This window comes from Lactuca sativa, chromosome 4, assembly GCF_002870075.4.
Source record: "Lactuca sativa cultivar Salinas chromosome 4, Lsat_Salinas_v11, whole genome shotgun sequence".
NCBI classification, from domain to species: Eukaryota; Viridiplantae; Streptophyta; class Magnoliopsida; order Asterales; family Asteraceae; genus Lactuca; species Lactuca sativa.
Genome location: NC_056626.2, coordinates 324,285,085 through 324,308,369, shown reverse-complemented (window position 1 = coordinate 324,308,369; position 23,285 = coordinate 324,285,085). Strand labels below are relative to the sequence as shown.

The following is a 23,285-nucleotide window of genomic DNA, read 5'->3' as shown; positions in this document are numbered from 1 at the left end:
ATCAGCAACCTTACAAAGACATTGTCTGACATTGGTGCTGCCCGATGTTCTTTTCTCCTGAATGTAATCTTCTTTTTTATCTTGTTGCTCCAGTCTTGCATTGTAAACTAAGTTTTTAACTAGCTTGACGATACCGTCTTCAGTCCCCCAAGTAACTAAAGCGCTCAAGATATTACGATGTTGCAAATACTTCCTGTTGCCAGACCTACTTTCTTGCCTATTCTTGGGCCTGAACACCTGAAGAGTACACCTAGGAAGAATTAACAGAGCAACCCACGCTTCAACGGATCCGGGATGAGCAACCACCTTGGAAAGGGCTGCTTTCAAAGCCTGAGAGAAAGCCATACGACAGTTATGAGAGATGCTTTTGACAGTGGTGATAGGCAGCTTAAAAACACGATCAAGTAGTTGAGCATCCATCACCAACCCATCATCGAGGTCGGCTTCCGGTTCATTGGGTAGGGGCTTTGGAATGCCAACAATATGCATGCTCATGTCATCAGCCCCGTCAATAAACTTAATCAAGCCACCCGGGTGGTGACATGAACGACTCAGGGCATGAAGCTTCATGCAATCCCCACATATCCATTGACCAAACTCCTTCAAAGTTGCTGCAATAGATATAAACAATCCAATGTCAGAAGTAATAGCCTCCCGTAACACAGCTCTACGTTAATCTTTATGGAGGTGTAAGCTCTTGAGATGAGATATCATATGGGAAATCCCTTTACTTCCAACAATACCATTTGGGCAATAGTGAAACCCCCCGAAAAGGACACGACCAAGCTCCGCTCTCAAAGGAATGAGGGGACGCCATAAACCAACAAATAAAGTTTATTTAAGCCTCAAGGTGAGACCCGAAATTAGAAGCACTAACCCAAAAGAAAAAGTGACACTCCAACAAAAGGCTGGAGTGTGCATAATGGAGCCCACACCGGATAGAATCTCTACATCAGCTTGAGTCAAAAATTGGCAACAACACTTGAAAAACTCATTCAGACATTTTATCAAACACTTGCCAGGCAGAAAAAGAAACACCTTGTTTGCATCACCAAGCCTTAAAATTTATTGCCCAAATGCAATCTTGAAGCGGGAATCATATAGCCCAAACTGATTAGACCTTTACAACCTCAACTTCTCGTCAAAACAAGCACACCAATCGTCTTGCTTCAGAGCACAGTCCTTATCTCAAAATCGATTTGAGAAATTGATTTTGGTGTTTATCGATAAGTATTTATTGGGTTCAAACAAAGAAAAGTGAAAATTGAAATTGTGAGAGTTGTTTATTTGAATCGAAAGCTAGTTATGAAATCGTAATCGGTTTCGATGGGTGAAGGAAAGTGTCAATGCCAAAAGTCAAAATCGGTGTTTTGAAGTCGAAGTTTGTGGTTCCTCATAGAAAGACGCGTCGTTGTGATTGCAGTCGAATATTATGGTTCAGTGATGATGAAATCTTGATGGTGGTTCGATTGCAGTCATAACAAGTATATCTTCATCTCCTCCTACAATCTCCGGTGGGTTGCGACGGAGGACTGGTAGCTTCACAGGGAGGACCAGTGCTCTGTATACCCTAATTTTGCGTTATCCTTTAGAGGTGTAAGCATTAAACCCTAGCTAAGTAAGGGTGTGTGTGTGTGTGTGTGTGTGTTCTTAGGAGACATTAGTGAAATCGAGAGTTGAATGAGGGTCGCAATGGAAGAAGAACCGGAGTAGAATAAGTTGCCATTACCAGATTCTTCACTGGCCAGACCTCGCTTCCAGCCAAGCTTCAATCCCGACGATGCTTCTGTTGTGAACCCGAAGAAGTGACTCGTGTTTCCGATGGCCACAATACCTCTGGCAATGTGTTAGATCTTCGACGAGGTTGCCTGATTCTAGTTCATCTTCCGGGTTGAGGACCGATAGGTCTAGACATGCTTTATAATTAACAACTGTTATGCAATAGATCAGATCGTTATTCCTTGGCAAAATGGCGACTGAATCATCGGAGGGAGAAGAAGAAACGAAACTCCTCGCAATTGATATCTGAACTTTACAATTTTACCCACTGTGTAATTTATTCGACCTGACTTGTTGAAATTCCTGAATCTTCTGACGTGATTGAAGGGTTTAGGGTTTTTCATAACTTAATTTGTTTCTTCTTTCAGCTACCCTCGTTATAATTAACAACTGTTATGCAATAGATCAGATCGTTATTCCTTGGCAAAATGGCGACTGAATCATCGGAGAGAGAAGAAGAGAAAGAAACAATAGATCAGATCGTTGAGGACCGATAGGTCTAGACGAGTCTTACATCCCTCCTGTCAAAAGATAGGTCTAGACATGCTTTGGCCACAATACCTCCGATAGGTCTAGAAAAAATTTCAACCCTTTGAATTTGTTTATTATGTAATTTTTAATTATGTTTTCTAAGTTTTTTTATGTAATTTTAATTTTTAAGTAATGAAATATTTTTATTTTAATTAATTTTTGTGTTTATCAACATTTTGTGTTAATTTAATTTATTTTTTGAATTATAAACTTTAAAAATAAATTATTTTTTTTCTTAAAAAAAATAAAAAATAATGAAATGTGACTATTTGCTATCTTTTGACAAGTGAAAAATGAATGAGTAAAATTGACTGGATATCGAAAAAGTGAATAGTGGGGTGTGAATATACTCTTCATCCTATTTAATAAATGAAAATAATTTTGCCACATGTCACCATCTCATTAACTTGGACACATGTCATTTTTTTGTATTTTTGATTAAATGTTTTTTCCATTTGTTATTATTTTTTATTTTTTCTTAATTAACACATCATATTTATATCTAATTTAATAATTACTTTATTGAAAATAACCAATAAATCACACTATTAATACTCATATAATATTTAATATGTTTCCTTTTAAATTTAAATATTAAATTTTAAATTTCAAATCTAAATTTTAAATTTAAATAAAATTCTGTTTGAACTTTTATATTTAATTTTTGTTTTAGCAAACCCATATAATATACGGTCAACACCTTGACCTAATTTCAAATAACAGTTAATATTAATATTAATTTCAAATATAGTAGTATTATTTGTGCAATTTGTCATATACATGTTGGGATTTATTTTATTTTTTTCAAAAAAGAAAATCTTCCCTCTCCCCTCCTCCATAATCAATACCTGAAACTTCTGAAGAAGAAGCTTCACGCACCAAGTCCTTATCTCGCCTCCTCGCAATTGATATCTGGCTTTACAATTTTACCCACTGTGTAATTGATTCGACCTGACTTGTTGAAATTCCTGAATCTTCTGACGTGATTGAAGGGTTTAGGGTTTTTCATAACTTAATTTGTTTCTTCTTTCAGCTACTCTCGTTATAATTAACAACTGTTGGACAATAGATCAGATCGTTATTCCTTGGCAAAATGGCGACTGAATCATCGGAGGGAGAAGAAGAAACGAAACTCACGGGAGGGAATCCGCAACTGGTGGTAGATGGCGACCTTCGTGAGATGGCAAAGATGGCTGCTTGGAGCGTAAGCTCTTGTAAACCCGGCAATGGCGTCTCTTCTCTTCGGGATGACAATTACGAAACCTATTGGCAGTATGTTAATTTCTCCATTTCGTTTCCCCAATTTTCTTTTACTTTTTCATGTGTATGGTTTTCCATTTGACAAATCCTTGATTAATTCTGGATTCAGATCAGATGGCGCACAACCACATCTCGTTAACATTCAGTTCCAAAAGAAAGTTAAACTTCAAGTAAAGTACAATCTTGCTTTCTCCTTATCGTACTCTAGAAACCCGACTTATTAAAAAAGGGGAAAAGCATCTTCTTGTTTTGTTTCTGTAATCACTAAATCACATCTTGCATTTGAAATCTATAATGGGGTTTTGTTGCTTATTCAGTTAGTGGCGCTTTATGTTGATTTCAATCTTGATGAGAGTTATACACCTAGTAAGATCTCAATTCGTGCTGGAGATGGTTTCCATAACTTAAAGGTGCTCTTCTCAAATTTCTGATCATTGGCTTTTATTTTGTACTCTTTTAATCATTAGCTACTGGAGTACAAAAATTATAGTACGAATTGATTATAACCTTGATTGAAAATTTGAAGTTGATCATGTTCTTCCTTGTAGGAGATAAAAACAGTAGAACTTGTGAAACCAACTGGTTGGGTACACATATCTTTGTCTGGAAATGATCCTCGGTAGGCAATACAATAGTTTTAATATTTGAATTGGAAATTCAACTTCATATAATTAAAGTCTTAAAAAATCATGTGCATATTTTTTCTATAGTATTTTGATTTTCTTATGACAGGGAAGCTTTTGTAAATACCTTCATGTTGCAAATTGGTATATTGTCGAATCATCTTAACGGGAGGGATACACATGTCCGCCAGATAAAAGTTTACGGACCACGACCGTACGTAACAATCTTTTTAGATAAAGTTCCAATCATCTGATATCATATAACATATAAGATGACTGGAGCATTGGTGCTCCAGTCATAGATGCTCATGCTCCGGTCATCTATCAGACAGATGACCAGAGCATTTAAGGAGTCATCTGATATTCAGATGTTCTTTGAGTAGAGCATTTGAGATATCGGATGACTAGAGCATCATTTACGGATGAAATTCTAATTCAAGAATTTTGTTGTGTGGTGTGTTGCAGGAATCCTATTCCACATCAACCATTTCAGTTTACTTCAAGTGAATTCATTACTTACTCAACTGTGAGATGAAGAAAATTTAAAAGGCTTGTTGGATTTTGATGGTTTACATGTTAGTTAACTCAGCTGTACCATTTTAAATTTATGGTCAAAGGTTGCTCAATATGGTTTTTTTATTTTTGGAAAAGAATGGTGTTTAATGTGTTATTGATAACATTGGCCATATGCACTGTTTCTTTTTTTGTCCAAAATGGGTCATTTCTTCCCCAATGAAATGTTTATTTATTTATGTAAGAATGGTGGTTTACTTGCATGAGAATTTACATCAGCACTACGTCATAAAAAATACGTAGTTTCATAAGAAAAAGATAGTTCATAACTAAGTTCTTTCTTTCAATAGACTTCTCATGTCAACATTTTTTTTGATAACATTGAACAAAAAAAAAGTACAAAATTTAACATTGAACAAAAAAAATACAAAATTTCACAACAATGAAATAAATTGAAAGGTGAATTGGCTACACCTTTTTTGAAAGAGAGATTTAAGGTATTTAGATTTAGCAAATACGAAATTTGGTTACTATTTGTCTAATCAACTATTTTTTTTTAAATGGTAAATTACACAGATGGTCCCTTTGCTATAGGGTAATCTGTGTATTTGGTTTCCTGCACACAACGGTGGATGATATTTAGAGAAGCATCGCCAGCAGATCCTCAACACCGTTGGGGATGGTCAATACTGGGGCCTCATACAATTTCTGTCTCAGAGTCTCAAATGTCACCTGCTACTCAAGGCCCCATCGAAAATCCACAACCTTCCTCATCAGACAAGTGAGGGGTACTGTAATCTTGGAGCTGCTGAATAAATATCCGATAATATCCTTCTAAACCTAAGAAATTCCTGATCTTTAAGGGAGAGTTCGAAACCTCCCACTACATCTAGGTCTCAATTTTATCCGGATCGACTAAAATCCCATTTTGGTTAATGAGATGTCCCAAGAATTAGACCTCTCGTAACCAAAACTCACACTTTGAGAACTAGGCATACAACCGTTCTCGCCTCAACACTCCTAGAAGCTCTCGAAGGTGCTCCTCATGCCGCTTCATGGTCTTGGAATACACCAAGATATAATCAATGAAAATAATGACTGATCGATCGAGCATCGTCCTGCATACCTAATTCATCAAATTCGTAAAAGCCGCATGCACATTGGTGATCCCAAATGGCATCACCATGAACTCATAATGACCATAACGAGTCCGAAACGCGGTCTTTTCCACATCCTCCTCTCTGATCATCATCTGATGATACCCTGACCTTAAGTCGATCTTGGAGAACCAAGACGAATCCTGCAACTGATCGAAGAGGTCATCAATCTACGGAAGGGGATAACGATTCTTCACTGTCAACTTGTTCAATTCCCGGTAAGCAATGCACATCTGGTGTGAACCATCCTTATTCTTGAAGAAAAAAATCGGTGCTCCCCACTGTGAACTGCTCGTTCTAACAAAATACTAGCCCAATAACTCTTGAAGCTGAGAGGACAACTACTGCATATCAGGCGGTGCCCATCGGTACAATGCCTTAGAAATTAGGGCCGCACCCAGAACCAAATCAATCCTGAACTCGACATGCCTCTCCGGAGGCACACCAGGCAAATCCTCCGGAAGCACATCAACAAAGTCTCTAACCACTAGCACCTCTGAAATCGAAACATGATTCCCAACTCGGGCATCAACCACATAAGCAAGATAACCAATGCACCCATGCTAGATATACTATCGAGTTCTGGCAGCAAAACAAAAGGATGATCCCAATCTGATACCATCTCCATAAATAACCAGTTCTCCCCCACTTAGGGTTCGAACTACCACCCGCTGACCCTCGCAATCGATCATTGCCCCGAACCTACTCAGCCAGTTCATCCCTACAATCACACACACGCCCCCATGGGAATAGGGATTAGATCAATCGAGTAAGGCACCCCAAAAATCTCCAAACGATAATCCCGGAAAACACTCGATGCAGAAATCCTGTGTTCGTTGGTGATAGAAACCCGCAATGGACACTCCAGCTCTCCAAGGGTCATATTGAAACCTCTACTGAAAGACTAAGATACAAAGGACCGAATCGCACCTGAGTCGAAAAGCACAAAAGCAGTCAAGGAATTCATTAAGAAGTTACCTAGAAGAAACGGAAACATAAGCATACCATGAAATGAGTGATAAAATAACAAATATAAACATACCAATAACGACGTCCGACGTCGCCCTGACCTTCTCTGCAGTGAGCTGGAAATCACGACCTTGAGCCCTTCGACTCCACCCTACCTTGGCGTCCGTCTGTAATCCTCAGGGTAGCAGTAGGTGGCGCCTAAACTAGTTTGGCGCTAAGCAAGGGACATTGGGCCTTCACTTGGCCCAACTGCTCACAATGGTACCAGGTCCTACTGCTTAGCTAAAGAGCCTGCTGATGACAGTTCTTCGCAAAATGTCCCTCCCGACTATAATTGCGACATATAGAAGAAGAAGACCGACAAACACCCTCATGAACCTTACCACACTTGCCATAAGTGCGGCCCCTCTGTCCCCCAGATCTCGAATCAGTGGGCTTAAACCGCTTCGCCGTAGGCTGTGACTGCACAGGAGCATGCTTCAGCTCCTCCACTTGGAGCTCCATTTCAATATCCCGCCTCCTCATGACCTCTTATATCTCCATAAGTGTAACTCATGAATGGAAGGGAAGAAATGATCAAGACTACATTTTTATGCTTTTAAACACCTCAAAACGTCCGAAAAGACAACTTAAATGGATTAGAGTAGCTCATACTCAAAATACCAAACTAATGGGACCCAAGGACACAAACTTCATGGCTAACTTAGATATATGCATATCTTCATCAAGTTCAAGGATTTTTACCTGCAAATGATGCCAAATGGTGATGAGATTCTAGATCCAAAGAGTCCTACTCCTCCAAGATGATCTTTTCTTCTTCCTCTCTCCTTCAAAGTAGCCAAAACTCACACACACAAAGCTCAAGAGTGCTCAAAAGTGGATTAGGGTTTGTTTGGGGATGAAGGTGGGTTGAAGGATGATGAAAGAAGGTAGGTTGGGGACTTAAGGATGTTAAAATAGGGTGTTAACCCTAAAAATTAGGGTTTGGGAATCATGCATGTACGCCCTGCGCACGCTAGGTACGCCCAACATACCTGACCTCGGGCCAATTATTATAAAAATGCCATTATGGGCCATTTTGAAACATTTCTCACACACAATGTCACACCCCCGAACTAGGCGGCGGAAACATCCGGGGGCTTGTACGTGACTTCATCCTTGTAGTATCATCACATAGTATATAATTGAAACATATCATCATCATCATCACACATGTAATATAGCAAAATATATTGTTTACATCGAGTATTGTGTTTAAATATTACATGCCAAAATATTTAGAGTATGATGAACAAAATATAACAAAAATGTCCATTAAACTGTTCAGCCCAACCTGCTTCAACGGTTTCCTGAGAATACAAGTTAATTTAAAAAGGTCAACATAAAAATGTTGGTGAGTTCATAAGCATGTGTTGAGAAAATGATTTGTATAACTTTGTAATCACAAGAAAATCCTGTATTTTCTTAAAATATTTTAGTGTGTTTGTGTCCGATCTTGTATTAATGCATGTGTGTTTTTGTTTAGTAGAATCCCAAATAAGTAAAGAGAATGTAAAAAGAATGCCTCCAGACAACCCTATGTTTCCTATAAAAGAGAATGTTGCCGTACCAACCCCCGAGGTTGAGTACCAGTGTGAGTATGTTCCCGAGTAATCCAAGAGAAAAGATAATGGTCTCCCGTAAATTTCATAACGTTAATTCCTCTAAGTGAGTCGTTATAACCATGCTAATTAATGACAAATTCGCCTGTCTTGGCGTTGTTGAACGCCGACGGAAAATAGAATAAGGATTTTGGTCACCCTAGACTAATGTAGTCTAACTGTTGTGAACAGCTCAGGTGTGGGGTGTCATCCCCGTATAGATCTATACACAAACCCCCGTTCTCCCTCCAAGAGACTCTGGTTATAAGTACAGGCTACGATCGTACACACAATAGGTGTCAATCCTTAATCGAATTTTATGCGAAGAGAAACATATAAAACTCATTCCGGGCTCAATGAACCATGTAAGCGGCCACTAAGGATCATTAAACACGTAAGTCATTTCCAGGCCCAAAATGAACGAGATTATATACCATGGAACCAAAATATATGTAAAAAGACATCTAAGGCCCATTTCACAAATAATGTATTTACAAGGCCCAAATAGTATGCAAATAGTATCTAAGGTCCGTCGTGCATGTTAAATGGGTCATGAGGCCCAATAAGCATATAAGTAGTGTTCAACACCTATCAAGCATGTAAATAGGCCAACTAAGGCCTAATATCAAGAAAGTGACAAAGTTAGCTCGTTTGTTGTTGTTTTGCTATTATTAGTTCAATTACTTACTAAAATAGCATAAAAAGCCCAATTTTTGTAAAAATTGACATTCTTGGCCCATTAAGCCAAAAATTTACAATTATGGCCCAGTTTTTATAAAAATGACATTTTTGGTCCCAATTTGGACAAAACTTGTATTTAAGGCTAATTTTTGGTAAAAATAACATTTTTAACTCATTTTTTGTCAAAAATATCATTTTTGGCTTGATTTTTGTGAAAATATACATTTTCGGCCCATTTATAGAAAATTTCATATTTTTTGCCCAAATGTTCATAATTTCGCAACTTTGACCCTTTTTTTTATCAAAAAATTACATTTTTGACACATTTGTCTTGAAAATGACAATTTAACCCACAAAAGACCAAAAACTCCCATTTTTGGGCCCAAAACCGTGAGAAGCCCAAATAAGGCCCATTTATAAAAATATTTACATTTTTGGTCCCTATAAGGTTTCAAATGTCGAGTTTAGCCATTGTTTAGCAAAAGTTTCCATTTGAACCACATACTAGCCGAGAGTTACATAACAACTCATATTTATGTTACTTTTGCCATTTTTAGTCTCATACATGAAGTTTTTCTTAGATTCAAGTATCCTTGATGTATTTTAATCCTTTTTCTTGTGAGCTATGTTGAAATAAGTGTTATGTTGTACCAATATCATCATCTTTTAGTAGATCTTTTAGTTCATGAAATTTACAATAGATAAACACATATGTAACAAAAGAAAACATACAAAATCATGCATACACACATAGATCTACACAAAACAACTTGTATTCTCCCCTAAAACAAAGTAAAAATCAAAAATAGGGGGTATGAACTTACTTTGCTTTGATGTTTTCGGTTTTTGGTGATGAGATGAGGAGATCTCGGCCCTAACAAGCTTCTTGAGAAGGTTTTCGAACTTAGATGGTTCTAAGAATCATGATTCATGAAAACATGGGTGTAAGAGGGGTGATTGAGTTTAAAGATGAAGTATATCAACTTGGATTTGCAAGATCTTACCACAATGTGAAGCTTGAAGTGATTCTCTTGAAGATCTTCCTTATACCCATGATTTTCTTGAGAGAAGAAGGGTGGACGAGTGTTGGATGATTGAGAGAATAAGGTTTAAGTTTGAAATGAGAGAGAGGTTGGAGAGTTAGAGAGAGGCCGAGAGATAGAGTGAGAGATAAGAGAGAGGTGGAAAGTTGACTTATGAAGGGGTGATGTGAGAGTTGCATGGATACATGCACTCTTGCATGGATATCCAATATGTATTAATGAGGTGTCATCCCATTTCCATCCCATTTGTTTTCCTTTCTTTTTCTTTTTCTTTTTTTGTTGTTGGGCCGAGAGAGAGGAAGGAGGAAAGGCAAAGAGAAGATTTGGGCCCTTTCTTGTCTAGCTCGAAATCATGAGGCCCATTAGGGATTATGAAACTAGTTATGGCCCATTAGAAATAAGATGGATCATTTTAGGCCCATATGACCTAAAATACCTTAATTTCATGAATGTGGGTCCAATTAGAGCCCAAATAGGGTTCCTAGGCCCAAAGTAGTCAAATTGAAAGTTTATTGGTTCATTAGGCCCAATAAGAGAATCCTAGTCCATAATAACCTTGAACCAGGATTTTTAGGGTTTTCAATCCATAGTTGAACATATGAGATGTATTGTATTAGGTTTTGAACTTCAATAAAGAGTTTGGGGTCATTTCATGTTAGCATATAGCATGATATTCACTTAGAGTACAAGTTTTTACAATAGCTGATGTTTACATGGGAATAGAATTTCCTAGCTGAAAATGCTAGTTATGACACACAATGGCTAAATACAATAAATCTTCATACTTACGGTTTAATTTGGAATACCTCATAATCAGGATGTTACAGATAATATGTTTAATTATCAAAAAATTAACCCAATTACCTATCATCAGCTACATCGCATTTCCTTATATGTTTGTTGCTAAGGACTTTTCCTAAGGATCATTGCCTACATCGCATAGACAATACTATTTTGTGGATTACTCCCCCAATACGTGTCCAGTAAGGGTTAGAGTATCATCGCATGAATACGTAGTTACTACATCGCCTAAAATCTTAATTCATCACCTACAGGTTATGAGATTGCCGGTGTTTCCACATGACTTGTTTAGATTCGTCAGTGGTCGCCACCTATACTTTGGTAGATGACTATATCGCAACATCACAAGTCAAGGTCAGGGCATCTCCTAGTCATCTTCTATTCATCATCCCCCATTTATCATCACATATCTAGCATTACCTATCTATCATCTCCTATCTACCATCACCTATTACTACCCAATACATACTTATAAGTGTATAATACTGATATGATTAAATTAGTTAAACATCATATCATCATATCTTATCTAACACATAATATTCTCAACACATATAATAAGAACATAAGCATGCAATTATCTAGATAGTTCATATCTATGTGTAAGATGAAAGTAACTATGGACTCACTTGTTAAAGTGATGACTGGAAAGTTGGGCAGCGCTTCACTTTAGCACTTGGTTTTTCCTTTGATCTAACCTAGGTTTGATTATCATTAAGTCTTAGTTTATTATTTCTTATAACTAATTATTAGTCTAAATTCATTATTAATTCAAAGTCTACTGATATATAGTTGATAAAGGAAAATCATGTAAGATCATATTGGAGGTAGGGTTCATTCGGTATATAGAGTATACTATTTGGAAATCATAATTTAATCACCATACTAAATCTAGCCTTGTCATCATCCCTGTAAGTAGATCAATCAGTATAACAACTTGGAATCATTGATAAATCTTGTTTATAGCTTCATAATAAAGATAATGAACTTAAACAAAAGTTAGACTTAAAGTGTGGTAAGTGTAGCTCAACTTATAGAGTTTCTAGCTAAAAGTCAATAATTATACTGGCATAATTCCGACTCGAGAGCTTCTATTTGTCGGTCTCTTTGACGCCTCATAGCCTCACTAAGATACTCCAAAACCCCAAAAACTTTAGAAAATGAGATCAATAGAGAGAGGAATGTTTGGGAGTGATTTGTGATGAAGAAATTGTTGGATTAGTGTCTAAGTCCATAACTATTTTGGTATGTACTTGACCCGATGGTGCATGGTCCTTTTGGGTTGCCTTCACCAAAGCAACTTGATTGGATGAATTATGGAGAGAAAGGATTAAATATGATTTATTAATATATTATGAGAATAATATATTAAAGAAGAAATCATATTGTTTAATTAATATTAGTCAATAATTAATTAGTAATTAGTTTTGTGACTAAAAGAGATTAATTAAACTTAAGGGACTAGAATTGTAATTATACGATAATTGCAATTGAGCCATGGATTGCCCTATATTAAGGAGTGGACGAATTCTATGGGGAAACCCATAAGAAATCGTCCAAGGCCTTAAGGAAAGGGATCCATGGGTTGCTTAGGGCTTAAGCATCCAAATTAGGGTTTCCTTGTTAGATAACCCTAATAGCCTAACTATATATACATCCCTTATGACCCAAAAACGTGGCCAAGACTTCTTCTAGGGTTTCACACGTTTTAGGGCAGCCTCCTTCACCTCTCCTCTTCATCCCCTTGCTCTTGGTGTTTGTGAACCATTAGAGGAGTGACATTTGTGACTCTAAGCTTTCTGAAGTCAATACAAGGAGGAATTGGGATTGTTATTGCTACATAACAATCAAGGTAATATCTTAAACCTATTCTCATGTTAATATGATTACTTGAATTCTAGAATTAGGGTTTATAGTCTTGGATAACTTGCATGTACAATAGAGAAACCTAGATCCAAGAATTAGGGTTTGTATGAGCACATAGGATGTTCTTATGACCAAAACCCATCAGTGGTATCAGAGCCTAGATTGGTTTCTATTGTATTGATGCCATGTATGTTGAAAAAAATTCGTTTTTTGTGGTTCTGCATCATGGACTCGGCAAGTCCCATTGTGGACTCGACGAGTTGCCCCTACTCGGCGAGTCCATGGGGGTACTCGGCGAGTTCGAGCGTCAGATGGAGCTATTTTCGGGATTTCTTGCTGTTTATCTTTTAGATACTTGCCTTTATCATATTAGATCAATATAAATCCGATTTTATGATATATTTATGACTATATTCTTGATCTAATTGAAGATATTTATCAATTAATAAAATATTTGTTTCCTTATGTGATAATTGATTAATTATTTTGATTAAATTGGTAAATTGTTTTGCAAGATATCATTAAATAAATCAAATATGGATAATTATGTGATTAAATGTTAATTAAGATTATTTGTTATTTGATCCTTGTGTTATGAAAAGTTTCATATTTTCCCCTTTAGGTTTTATAGTTTAAATTTGAACTCAAAAGTTTAGTTTTGAAATTTAAATAGTTGAAACCCTAATGTTTTGAAATGGTTAAAAAATTGCCCTCAAGTTTTGGAATTTAAATTTTGATTAATAGTTTAATTTTGATGTATATTTAAATTCTAAACCTAATGTTTTGAAATGTTTCAAAACTTGCCCTCAAGTTTTGGAATTTAAAAGTTGATTAAAAGTTTAATTAGGAATGTTAAATTCTAAAACCCTAGTATTGTTTTGAAAAAGTTCAAATCACACCCTTATTGTTTTATTAATTAATTAAGGTGTATAATTAAAAGAGGTTTAATAAATCCATAAAAGTTTTGGCTTAAAATTTAATTGAATTAAAAGTATAATTGTTAAATTTGACCACCTAGTATTTTAAAAGTTGTAAAATACACCCTATACTATATATAACATTAAAAGTCTAACATTATATATATGTATGAGTAAAGTCAGTCTTACCGTTAGTAGGCCTCATTCACGAAGCTGGTCTATAAGGGGTGTTTAAGAAAATTGCCTATAAAATGGCGATTGAATGGATATCCACTCTTACCCACCGCACTCTTGACTAGTGGAGGGTCGTTAGCCGAACGGGTAGGATAGGACGAAACCTTCCATTATAAGTATATTGAAGTACAAAAGTAACTAAATGTTTTCAAATTCCCAATCTTAGTTATTTAGGCAAAAGTGAATTGATGCAATTTACACTTTGTGCCCTTGCGAAGACGTTAGTGGAGCGTGTGTGGTTTACCGGCACACTAAATGGTTCTAAGTAAAGGTAGCAAAGGGTGACTCAATGTTTGTCATAGTTCGGTGGAGCGTGTGTAGTTTACTGGCACATCGAATAGGTGAATGTAACATGTGGGGGCACCATGTAAGTTTGCATGGTTATTCACACCCGCTTTGTGATCCTCGGCATCCTAGTCACAAACAAGAGGGGCATATCGAGATTTAAACATGCCATTGAACTGTTCAATGAATCTCAAAGGATCTAGGAGTTTTCATAGATTTAAAACCTAAATTTCTTTTTCGTTTTTCATGGTGGAAATTAGTGAATCGTCATTCACTTACCTTCAAATGTTCTGCAATTTGGGTTACGACATCCCTTTCCCGAGTTGTAGAATATTGTGTTGGGTCCTAGCCTTAATATCTCATTTGGGTGATTTACTAAGGACTCAATCAATCAACTAACTTGAATTTGTTTCTCCCGTTTTGTAGATGTCAAAGTTCGACAACTATGGTCTTCCCAAATCCCGTGGAACAAGCATTCCACATGAAGATGGTATTCCACGATTCGATCAAGGAACAAGAAATCATGCTTCACTTCCTCCACCTCCTCCAATTATTCTCCCTAACCGACAAGATCGAAGAATTGAAAGGTTCAACATCACTAAAGCCCTATTGGAAATGAAACATGAAGATGGTAAACCCGTGTGTGCCCACATTCTAGGAATGAAATCACACATTGATAGGTTGATAATGTTGGGTGTGTCATTCCCGGATGAGTTGGCTGTGAACTGGGTTTTGCAGTCACTGCCTGAATCATATAATGAGTTCAAAAGAAAGTATTATATGATGGATCATGACCATAACTGATAGTTAGTTTTGTTTACTTCTTTTTATAGTTTATTTTAGCATATTTCATTCATAATTTAGATAATTTCCATGCATATTTTCCCTTTTTTTTATTTTATGACTATTTCGGGTACTTTCGAATCTTGTGAGCATAATTGCAGGTTTTCGGGTCTAGCGGAGCGGGAGTGTTCGGGACGTATGGGAAGCGATGAGATTTGGTAGACAAAAATGATGTTAGGCTTGGTGATTGTGGAGATTATGCATGGAGCGAGCTTGATGGTTATTTGAAGGCTTGGAGAGAAATAAACTTTAAATTTGCAAGATGCGGGAGTTTATTCAAGCATACGTAGATTTTTAATCGGGAGAGTGCACGAGCTTTAGAGGATTTGGAGAGGTCAAATTGGGCTTAAAATGAAGAAAAACTTGAAGAAAATGGCTAGGAGGTGATTGGATTCGATCTGGGCTAAGTGGGCTAAGCTATGGAGGCCCAAAACCTCAAAGATGTTACATCCAGGGACCACCCGCGCAACCCACCCGCGCAACAGCACGCGGGTCGCGCAACCTCCTGCAGGGGCAGTTTCGAAAATTCTTCTTTTAAGCTATTTGAGGAAGGTTGGTGCCCATCTTTTGGAGACTCTTGGACATCCGATTTTTGAAGATTCTCTCTGGAGTTTTGGAGACTTTTGAAGGCCAAGAACCCTTGAAGAACATCATATTTTTACCTCTTGATTCTTGCTTAATGTTTGGTACAAATTTCTCTAACTTTGTTTCTTTGTGTTTAGCCATGCTTGGCTAAACTAATCTTGGTTGACTTTTGGTTAATCCTTTGAACTTTTGTTGAATATTGAAGAATCCATAAACATGTTCTTAAATCTTTATGGGAATGTTTTGTGTTTTAACATCTTATCACTACTTGTATGTTTTAGTTCATGAGTTTAAATATGTTTGTGGTGATTAGTTGGCTAATTTCTTGATTAAGTAAAGGATCTTCAAATTAGCAAGCAACAAATGATTTTTGTGTTGTTTTTGCTTCACACAATCATAAAAACATTTCCTCCAACATGGTGGTGAAAGCATTTGACCCCTCTTGGATTTGGTGACTTTTTAGTTCTTAATGCTAGTTGACTTTCACTAATTACATGCTATTTGGAATTAGTGACTTTGACTAAGGAAATTGTTATGAGCTTCTCTAGCCATTTCAACAATTAAGAAAAGTCTAGGTAATCTCAAGCTCCTTGGATTACTATAGCCAAATTAAGGATTTAAATCAAAGTATTGCACCATTGGATTCTAATGATATGTTCATCAAAAGTCAAAGTGAGGAAACTTTAAGTCAACCATCTCTCCCTCATTGGTTTTACATCAAACTCTTATTTTTGTTGCATTTGTCTATTTAAATCATAGTTAATTCTAGTTGTTTCAAGTATTTCAAAACACCAAAACCCCCCATTTTATTTTTATTGTCATTTTCAAGTATTTTTACAAAGAGATTTTTCATAGAGTTATAAATTGAACCAATCTCCGTGGATTCGATCCCTTTACCACTATACACTATTTTAGTGTGTAATATTTAGGGTTATTATTTGTGTTGGCCTCGACAACCACTAAATTTTTTGGCGCCGTTGCCGGGGATTGGTTTATTTTTAATCAATTGTTTCTCTATGCCCAGATCTCAGCGTACAGGTGACTTGATTTACAACCCCGAAATCGAAAAAGAAGCAAGGCGTTTGGCTAAGGAAAAACGAGTTGAACGTGGTCAAACTTCTAACCCCCACGGGGACCCGGAGGTTGAAACCGCTTCATTAAGTGATATAGAACCCGATTCTAGTCCCGACCCTCGCCAAGAAATTCCCGAAACACCACCCCTACAACAAAATCCACCCATTATTGAACAAATTGCAATGGCGGACGGAGGAGAAGTTCCCGAAAGGACTTTGAGGCAAATGATGGAGACCGATGTTACACAAACTCCAACCGGTATCAATTACCCGGTTTTGGAAGGAGGTTCGGAATTGAAGTCAAGTTTAGTCCACCACCTACCAACTTTTCATGGATTGGAGAACGAAGACCCTCATAAGCACTTGAAGATGTTCCACATTATTTGCACTAGCATGAAGCCACAAGGGTCAACCGATGACCAAATCAAGCTAAGGGCATTCCCCTTTTCATTGGCCGATAGAGCAAAAGATTGGTTATTCTATCTTCCACCGGGGTCGATCAACTCATGGACCGACATGGCAAGAGCTTTCCTTGATAAGTTCTATCCCGCCTCAAGAGTCTCAAGTCTTCGAAATGAGATTTGTGGAATCCGCCAAGGTCAAAATGAGACTTTCCATGATTATTGGGAGAGGTTCAACAACTTGTGTTATAGTTGCCCACAGCACCAAATTCCGGAACAACTCCTCATTCAACACTTCTACGAGGGATTGTTGCCAATGGAGAGAAGACTAGTTGATGCCTCAAGTGGTGGAGATGTCTTTAGTAAAACCCCACAACAAACAAGACAACTTTTCAACACCATAGCCGCGAATTCACAACATTTTGGCCCTCGCCAAGATGTGAAAAGAGACACACAACACAAAGTCAATGAAGTGGGAACATCAAATCTCGAGTCTCAAATCAAAGATCTAACCTCCGTTGTCCAAAAGCTAGCCATGGGACAAACTCCACAAGTGATGGTTTGTGGAATATGTGCAACAATGGGACATCCTACGGATATGTGTCCCATCCTTCAAGAAGATGCGGAGCATGTGAATGCCACGGGAGAGTTCCAAAACTACCACAACAAACCATCCGGTTACCAAAATGCATATAATTCAAGTTGGAAGCCAAATCCCAACATGAGCTACAACCCAAGATCATTGCCTCAAAATGCATTGGTTAGACCATCCTATCCACCACCACAACCTCATTACCAACATCAACAACCACACTATCAACCCAAACCGCACCCTCCACATCATCATCAACAACCTCCTCAATCCCAACCAAGTAGCTCCGGAATGTCTCTTGAAGACATTGTCAAATCTCTAGCCGCTAGTACCCAACAATTCCAAAAAGAGACAAGGACTAGTATCTCCAACCTTGAAGCACAAATGGGAGATATAGTTACATCCATAAGCAAGTTGGAATCCCGTGGTAAACTCCCTTCTCAAACCGAAAAGAACCCAAATGTCAATGTGGTGACCTTGAGAAGTGGCAAGCAAGCCGGAGAAAGTAGTTCAAAGAAGACGCCAAGGGAAGAAGAGGAAGAGATAGAAGTTATTTCCGTTGAAGTACCTATAATCAAGAATGATGCACAAGCCGGAGTTCCAAAGAAGGCTGCCCCTCTAGTAACACCAATAGTCACTCAACCACCGTTCCCCTCCCGACTTTCAACTTCAAAGAAGAATATGGAGGAGAAAGAGATTTTGGACACCTTCCGAAAGGTGGAAGTAAACATCCCTCTACTTGACGCAATCAAGCAAATCCCGAGATATGCAAAGTTCTTGAAAGAACTTTGTACCCATGTTTTGAAAACCGGACCGAACCGGCCGGTTCGACCGGTTCAACCGGGAACCGGTCCTGGATCCGGTTCTTAAAGGCCAAAAAACCGGTATTCGTGTGAACCGGTGAAAACCAGTGAAAACCGGTCGAACCGGTAAAAACCGGTCCGGTTGAACCGGTAAAACCGGTCAAAACCGGAAATTTTAAAAAAAATATTTATTTTTTTCATTTTTTGTAATTTTTATGTAATTAAATATAATTATGATATCATCCGGTTTTTCCGGTTTTTGAGACCGGTCCAACCGGTTGGACCACTTAAACCATCGAACCAGTAAGACGACCGGTTCAGTCTCCGGTCCGGTTTTCAAAACTTTGCTTTGTACCAACAAGAGGAAGTTGAAGGGAAATGAGAAAATTTTGATGAATGAAAACGCATCCGCGGTTTTACAAAGGAAACTTCCACCCAAATGCAAAGATCCCGGAATGTTCACGGTTCCTTGCAAGATTGGGGATGTCACTTTTAGTAGTGCTATGCTTGATCTTGGTGCTTCTATCAATGTCATGCCCTATTCGGTATATGAATCATTAAATGTCGGACCCTTAAGTGAAACCGGTGTCATAATCTCTCTTGCGGATAAATCGAGTGTCTTTCCTATAGGTGTTTTAGAAGATGTCCTAGTGCAAGTGAACCAATTAGTCTTCCCGGCGGATTTCTATGTGATTGATCTAGATGAGCAAGTGTCCTCCAAATCGGCTCTAATCTTGCTTGGGAGACCGTTTTTGAAGACGGCTAGGACAAAGATCGATGTGTATGCGGGAAGTTTGACAATGGAGTTTGATGGTGAAACAATAAGTTTTAATATTTATGATGCCATGAGATATCCTAGTGACGTGTCATCTTTGTACTTTGTTGATGTTGTTGAGCCAATTACTCAAGAATTGTTCGAGTTGTCTAACGGTGATATGTTGAAAATGATCTTGAGCAAAGGATTCGATTGTGGGAAGCTAGCCGAACAATTAAAGCTTTATTCTTTGGATCCAGAAGTTGAGAAGTTGGTAAGTAAAATGGAGATGAAAAAATTCACAAGATTAGATGTCAAGCAAATTGAATTGCCCCCAACTCACACAAAATTGCCGCCATCCCTTGTTCAACCACCCGAATTGGAATTGAAGGTCTTACCTCAACATTTGAAGTATGCTTACTTGGGAAAGAATGAAACCCTTCCGGTTATCATTTCAACTCATTTAACCGAATTCGAAGAAGAGCAACTCCTCAAGGTGTTGAAGGAGCATAAAGAAGCCATGGGTTGGACGATTGCGGATATCAAGGGTTTGAGCCCCTCCACTTGTATGCACAAGATCTTAATGGAGGATGAATGCAAGCCAAGTAGAGACGCGCAAAGAAGGTTAAATCCGCCAATGATGGGAGTTGTGAAGAAAGAGATATTAAAGCTTCTTGATGCGGGGATGATCTATCCAATCTCGGATAGCAAGTGGGTGAGCCCGGTGCAAGTCGTTCCAAAGAAGACGGGAATCACGGTGGTCGAGAACGACAAAGGTATGATGGTCCCCACTCGTGTGCAAAACGGGTGGAGAGTATGTATTGACTACCGCAAACTCAATGCAAGCACAAGAAAAGATCATTTCCCATTGCCTTTCATTGACCAAATGTTAGAAAGGTTGGCCGGGAAATCTCATTATTGTTGTCTCGACGGGTATTCCGGTTTTCACCAAATCCCGGTGGCACCGGAAGACCAAGAAAAGACGACATTTACATGTCCATTTGGTACTTTTGACTACCGGAGAATGCCATTTGGATTGTGTAACGCCCCGGCCACTTTCCAACGTTGTATGGTTAGTATCTTTTCGGAATATGTTGAAAACATAATTGAGGTTTTTATGGATGATTTCACGGTATATGGCAACTCCTTTCAAGAATGTTTGACTAACCTCACAAAAATTTTAAAAAGATGCATCGAAACAAACTTGGTTTTGAATTTTGAGAAATGTCATTTCATGGTGAGTCAAGGTCTCATTTTGGGTCACATTGTGTCTAAAAAAGGAATTGAGGTAGATAAGGCAAAAATTGATGTTATTCAAAGCTTACCTTATCCGACTTGTGTTCGGGAAGTTCGTTCTTTTTTGGGCCATGCAGGTTTCTACCGAAGGTTCATCAAGGATTTTTCAAAGATAACAAGACCAATGTGCCAACTCTTGCAAAAGGAGGTCGATTTCGAGTTCAATGAGGCGTGAAAAGAAGCTTTTGACAAGCTCAAAGAGTTGCTTACATCCGCTCCCATCATGCAAGCACCAAATTGGGATCTCCCCTTTGAGATCATGTGTGATGCAAGCAACTATGCGATAGGCGCCGTTTTGGGTCAAAAGAATGGGAGGGCCTCCCACGTGATCTATTATGCATCAAGGACACTAGACAATTCTCAAAGCAACTACTCTACCACGGAGAAGGAGCTATTGGCCATAGTGTTCGCCTTGGAGAAATTTAGACAATACCTACTTGGTACCAAGGTCATAGTGTATTCGGATCACGCAACACTTAAGTACTTGATGACGAAGAAAGATGCAAAGCCGAGACTCATCCGGTGGATCCTACTGTTACAAGAATTTGACTTGGAAATCCGAGACAAGAGTGGATGCGAGAACCTCGTTGCCGATCATCTAAGCCGGATCATTTCAAATGAAACTCCTCTCCCATTGCGGGACGAGTTTCCGGATGAGCATCTCTTTTCCCTTACTCAATCTATTCCTTGGTATGCCGATATCGTTAACTTTTTGGTCACAAAAAGGTATCCCGACACATTCACACGTGCTCAAAAAGACAAGTTGAAAAGTGATGCAAAATACTATGTGTGGGATGAACCTTATTTGTGGAAACATTGTCCCGATCAAATCATTAGGCGATGTGTACCCCAACAAGAGCACCAATCCATTTTGCAATTTTGTCATGAATTTGCTTGTGGGGGACACTTCGGACCTAGCCGGACTTTGAGAAAGGTCCTTGAGTGTGGATTATTTTGGCCAACCATGTCACGCGATTGTTATATGTTTTGCAAAAGTTGTGAGCGGTGCCAAAGGACGGGAAACATTTCGCAAAAGAACCAAATGCCCCAAAACCCAATCCTTGTTTGTGAAATTTTTGACGTATGGGGGATTGATTTCATGGGCCCATTTCCCGTCTCATTTGGCAACGCTTATATTTTACTCGCGGTTGACTATGTTTCTAAATGGGTTGAAGCCAAAGCCACAAGATCGGACGATGCCAAAACGGTTATCGAGTTTTTAAAGTCTAATGTTTTTGCGAGATTTGGTGTGCCTAGGGCTTTGATTAGTGATAGAGGGACGCACTTTTGCAACAAAATGATGGAGGCTCTATTGAAGAAGTATCACGTGACTCATCGTGTCTCTACTGCCTATCACCCTCAAACGAATGGTCAAGCGGAGGTCTCGAATCGTGAAGTGAAGTCTATTCTAGAAAAAACAGTGAACCCGACAAGGAAGGATTGGAGTTTGAGACTTGACGATGCCTTATGGGCGTATCGGACCGCTTATAAGACCCCGATTGGAATGTCGCCCTTCAGATTGGTTTTTGGAAAATCTTGTCATCTTCCCGTCGAGTTAGAGCACCGAGCATTTTGGGCGGTCAAGAAATGCAACTTCGACGTAGACGAGGCGGGAAGGCATAGGAAACTTCAACTCCAAGAGCTAGAAGAATTGAGAAACGAATCCTATGAAAACGCAAGGATTTATAAGGAGAAAACGAAGCTTTTCCACGACAAGTCCATCACCCGGAAGAATTTTGAACCGGGACATAGGGTCTTACTTTACCATTCACGGTTGAAGTTATTCCCAGGTAAATTAAGATCAAGGTGGATTGGCCCATTTGTTGTAATAAAGACTTTTGACCATGGAGCGGTCGAAATCCAAAGTGAAGAAACGGGACAAATTTTCAAAGTCAATGGGCACCGATTAAAGCCATTCTATGAAGGTTTTAATGCAAGTGTTATTGAAATCATCCACTTGGATGTCCCGGTGTGTTGAACCAAGCTAGAAGGACGTCTCGCCTAAGACGTTAAAAAGGGGCATTTTTGGAAAAGCTTTATGCTTTCTTGTTTCTACATCCGAATAAAGAAGTTTTGAAAATGTTTTGATGTGTCTTTTGAAGTCATTTTTGAAGAAACCAAGAGTTCCTAGGTGTTTGGGGCATTTGGGATCAAGAACGGATGAAAAACGAAGAAAAATGAAGCAAAAATGAAGATCAGGATCAGGAGGTTGCGCGACCCGCGTGCTGTTGCACGGGTGGGTTGCGCGGCCAGGTGTGATGAAGCGACATTGGCCCAAGACTTAACTGCAAGGTTTGCGCGACCCGCGTGGGGACTTGCGCGACCCGCGCACTGTGCTGGGCAATTTGGGCTATTTTTGGCTATTATTTGACCAGGTGTTGACCAAAGGTTTTAATGAGTTGACCTTTTGACTTTTCTTGACCAACATTGACCGAAATTGACCCTTTTTGACCCATAGATTAAAATGTTCAGCTTCCCTTCTTCTTCATTTAATCATCTTGATCTCCCACTCCATTCCTCTCATATAACCTTCCAGCAACCACCTCGCCGGAAAATTCAAGATTGTCGAAATTCTACTGGTCGTAATTTCACGAAACCACCGCCACAAACATCTCCCGTCATCCAATCCTCCGATTTAG

General features: G+C 38.5%; 1 protein-coding gene across 1 annotated transcript; it reads left to right on the top strand.

Annotated features, from left to right (window-relative positions):
* The first annotated feature begins 3,088 nt into the window (after positions 1–3,088).
* On the top strand, positions 3,089–4,969 carry LOC111913124 (anaphase-promoting complex subunit 10). Its single transcript, XM_023908852.3, has 7 exons — positions 3,089–3,247; positions 3,344–3,582; positions 3,680–3,740; positions 3,888–3,980; positions 4,119–4,189; positions 4,303–4,407; positions 4,659–4,969. Exons 2-7 carry the CDS (start codon positions 3,404–3,406, stop codon positions 4,726–4,728), a joined length of 579 nt encoding a protein of 192 aa, XP_023764620.1. The 5' UTR covers positions 3,089–3,247; positions 3,344–3,403; the 3' UTR covers positions 4,729–4,969.
* Positions 4,970–23,285: the final 18,316 nt, after the last annotated feature.

Excerpts from the sequence above, each read along its gene's own strand:
- LOC111913124 (XM_023908852.3), top strand. The coding sequence starts at position 3,404 with ATGGCGACTGAATCATCGGAGGGAGAAGAAGAAACGAAACTCACGGGA. Across the intron at positions 4,190-4,302 it reads TTGTCTGGAAATGATCCTCG|GGAAGCTTTTGTAAATACCT; the intron begins GTAGGCAATACA and ends TTCTTATGACAG. Across the intron at positions 4,408-4,658 it reads AAAGTTTACGGACCACGACC|GAATCCTATTCCACATCAAC; the intron begins GTACGTAACAAT and ends GGTGTGTTGCAG.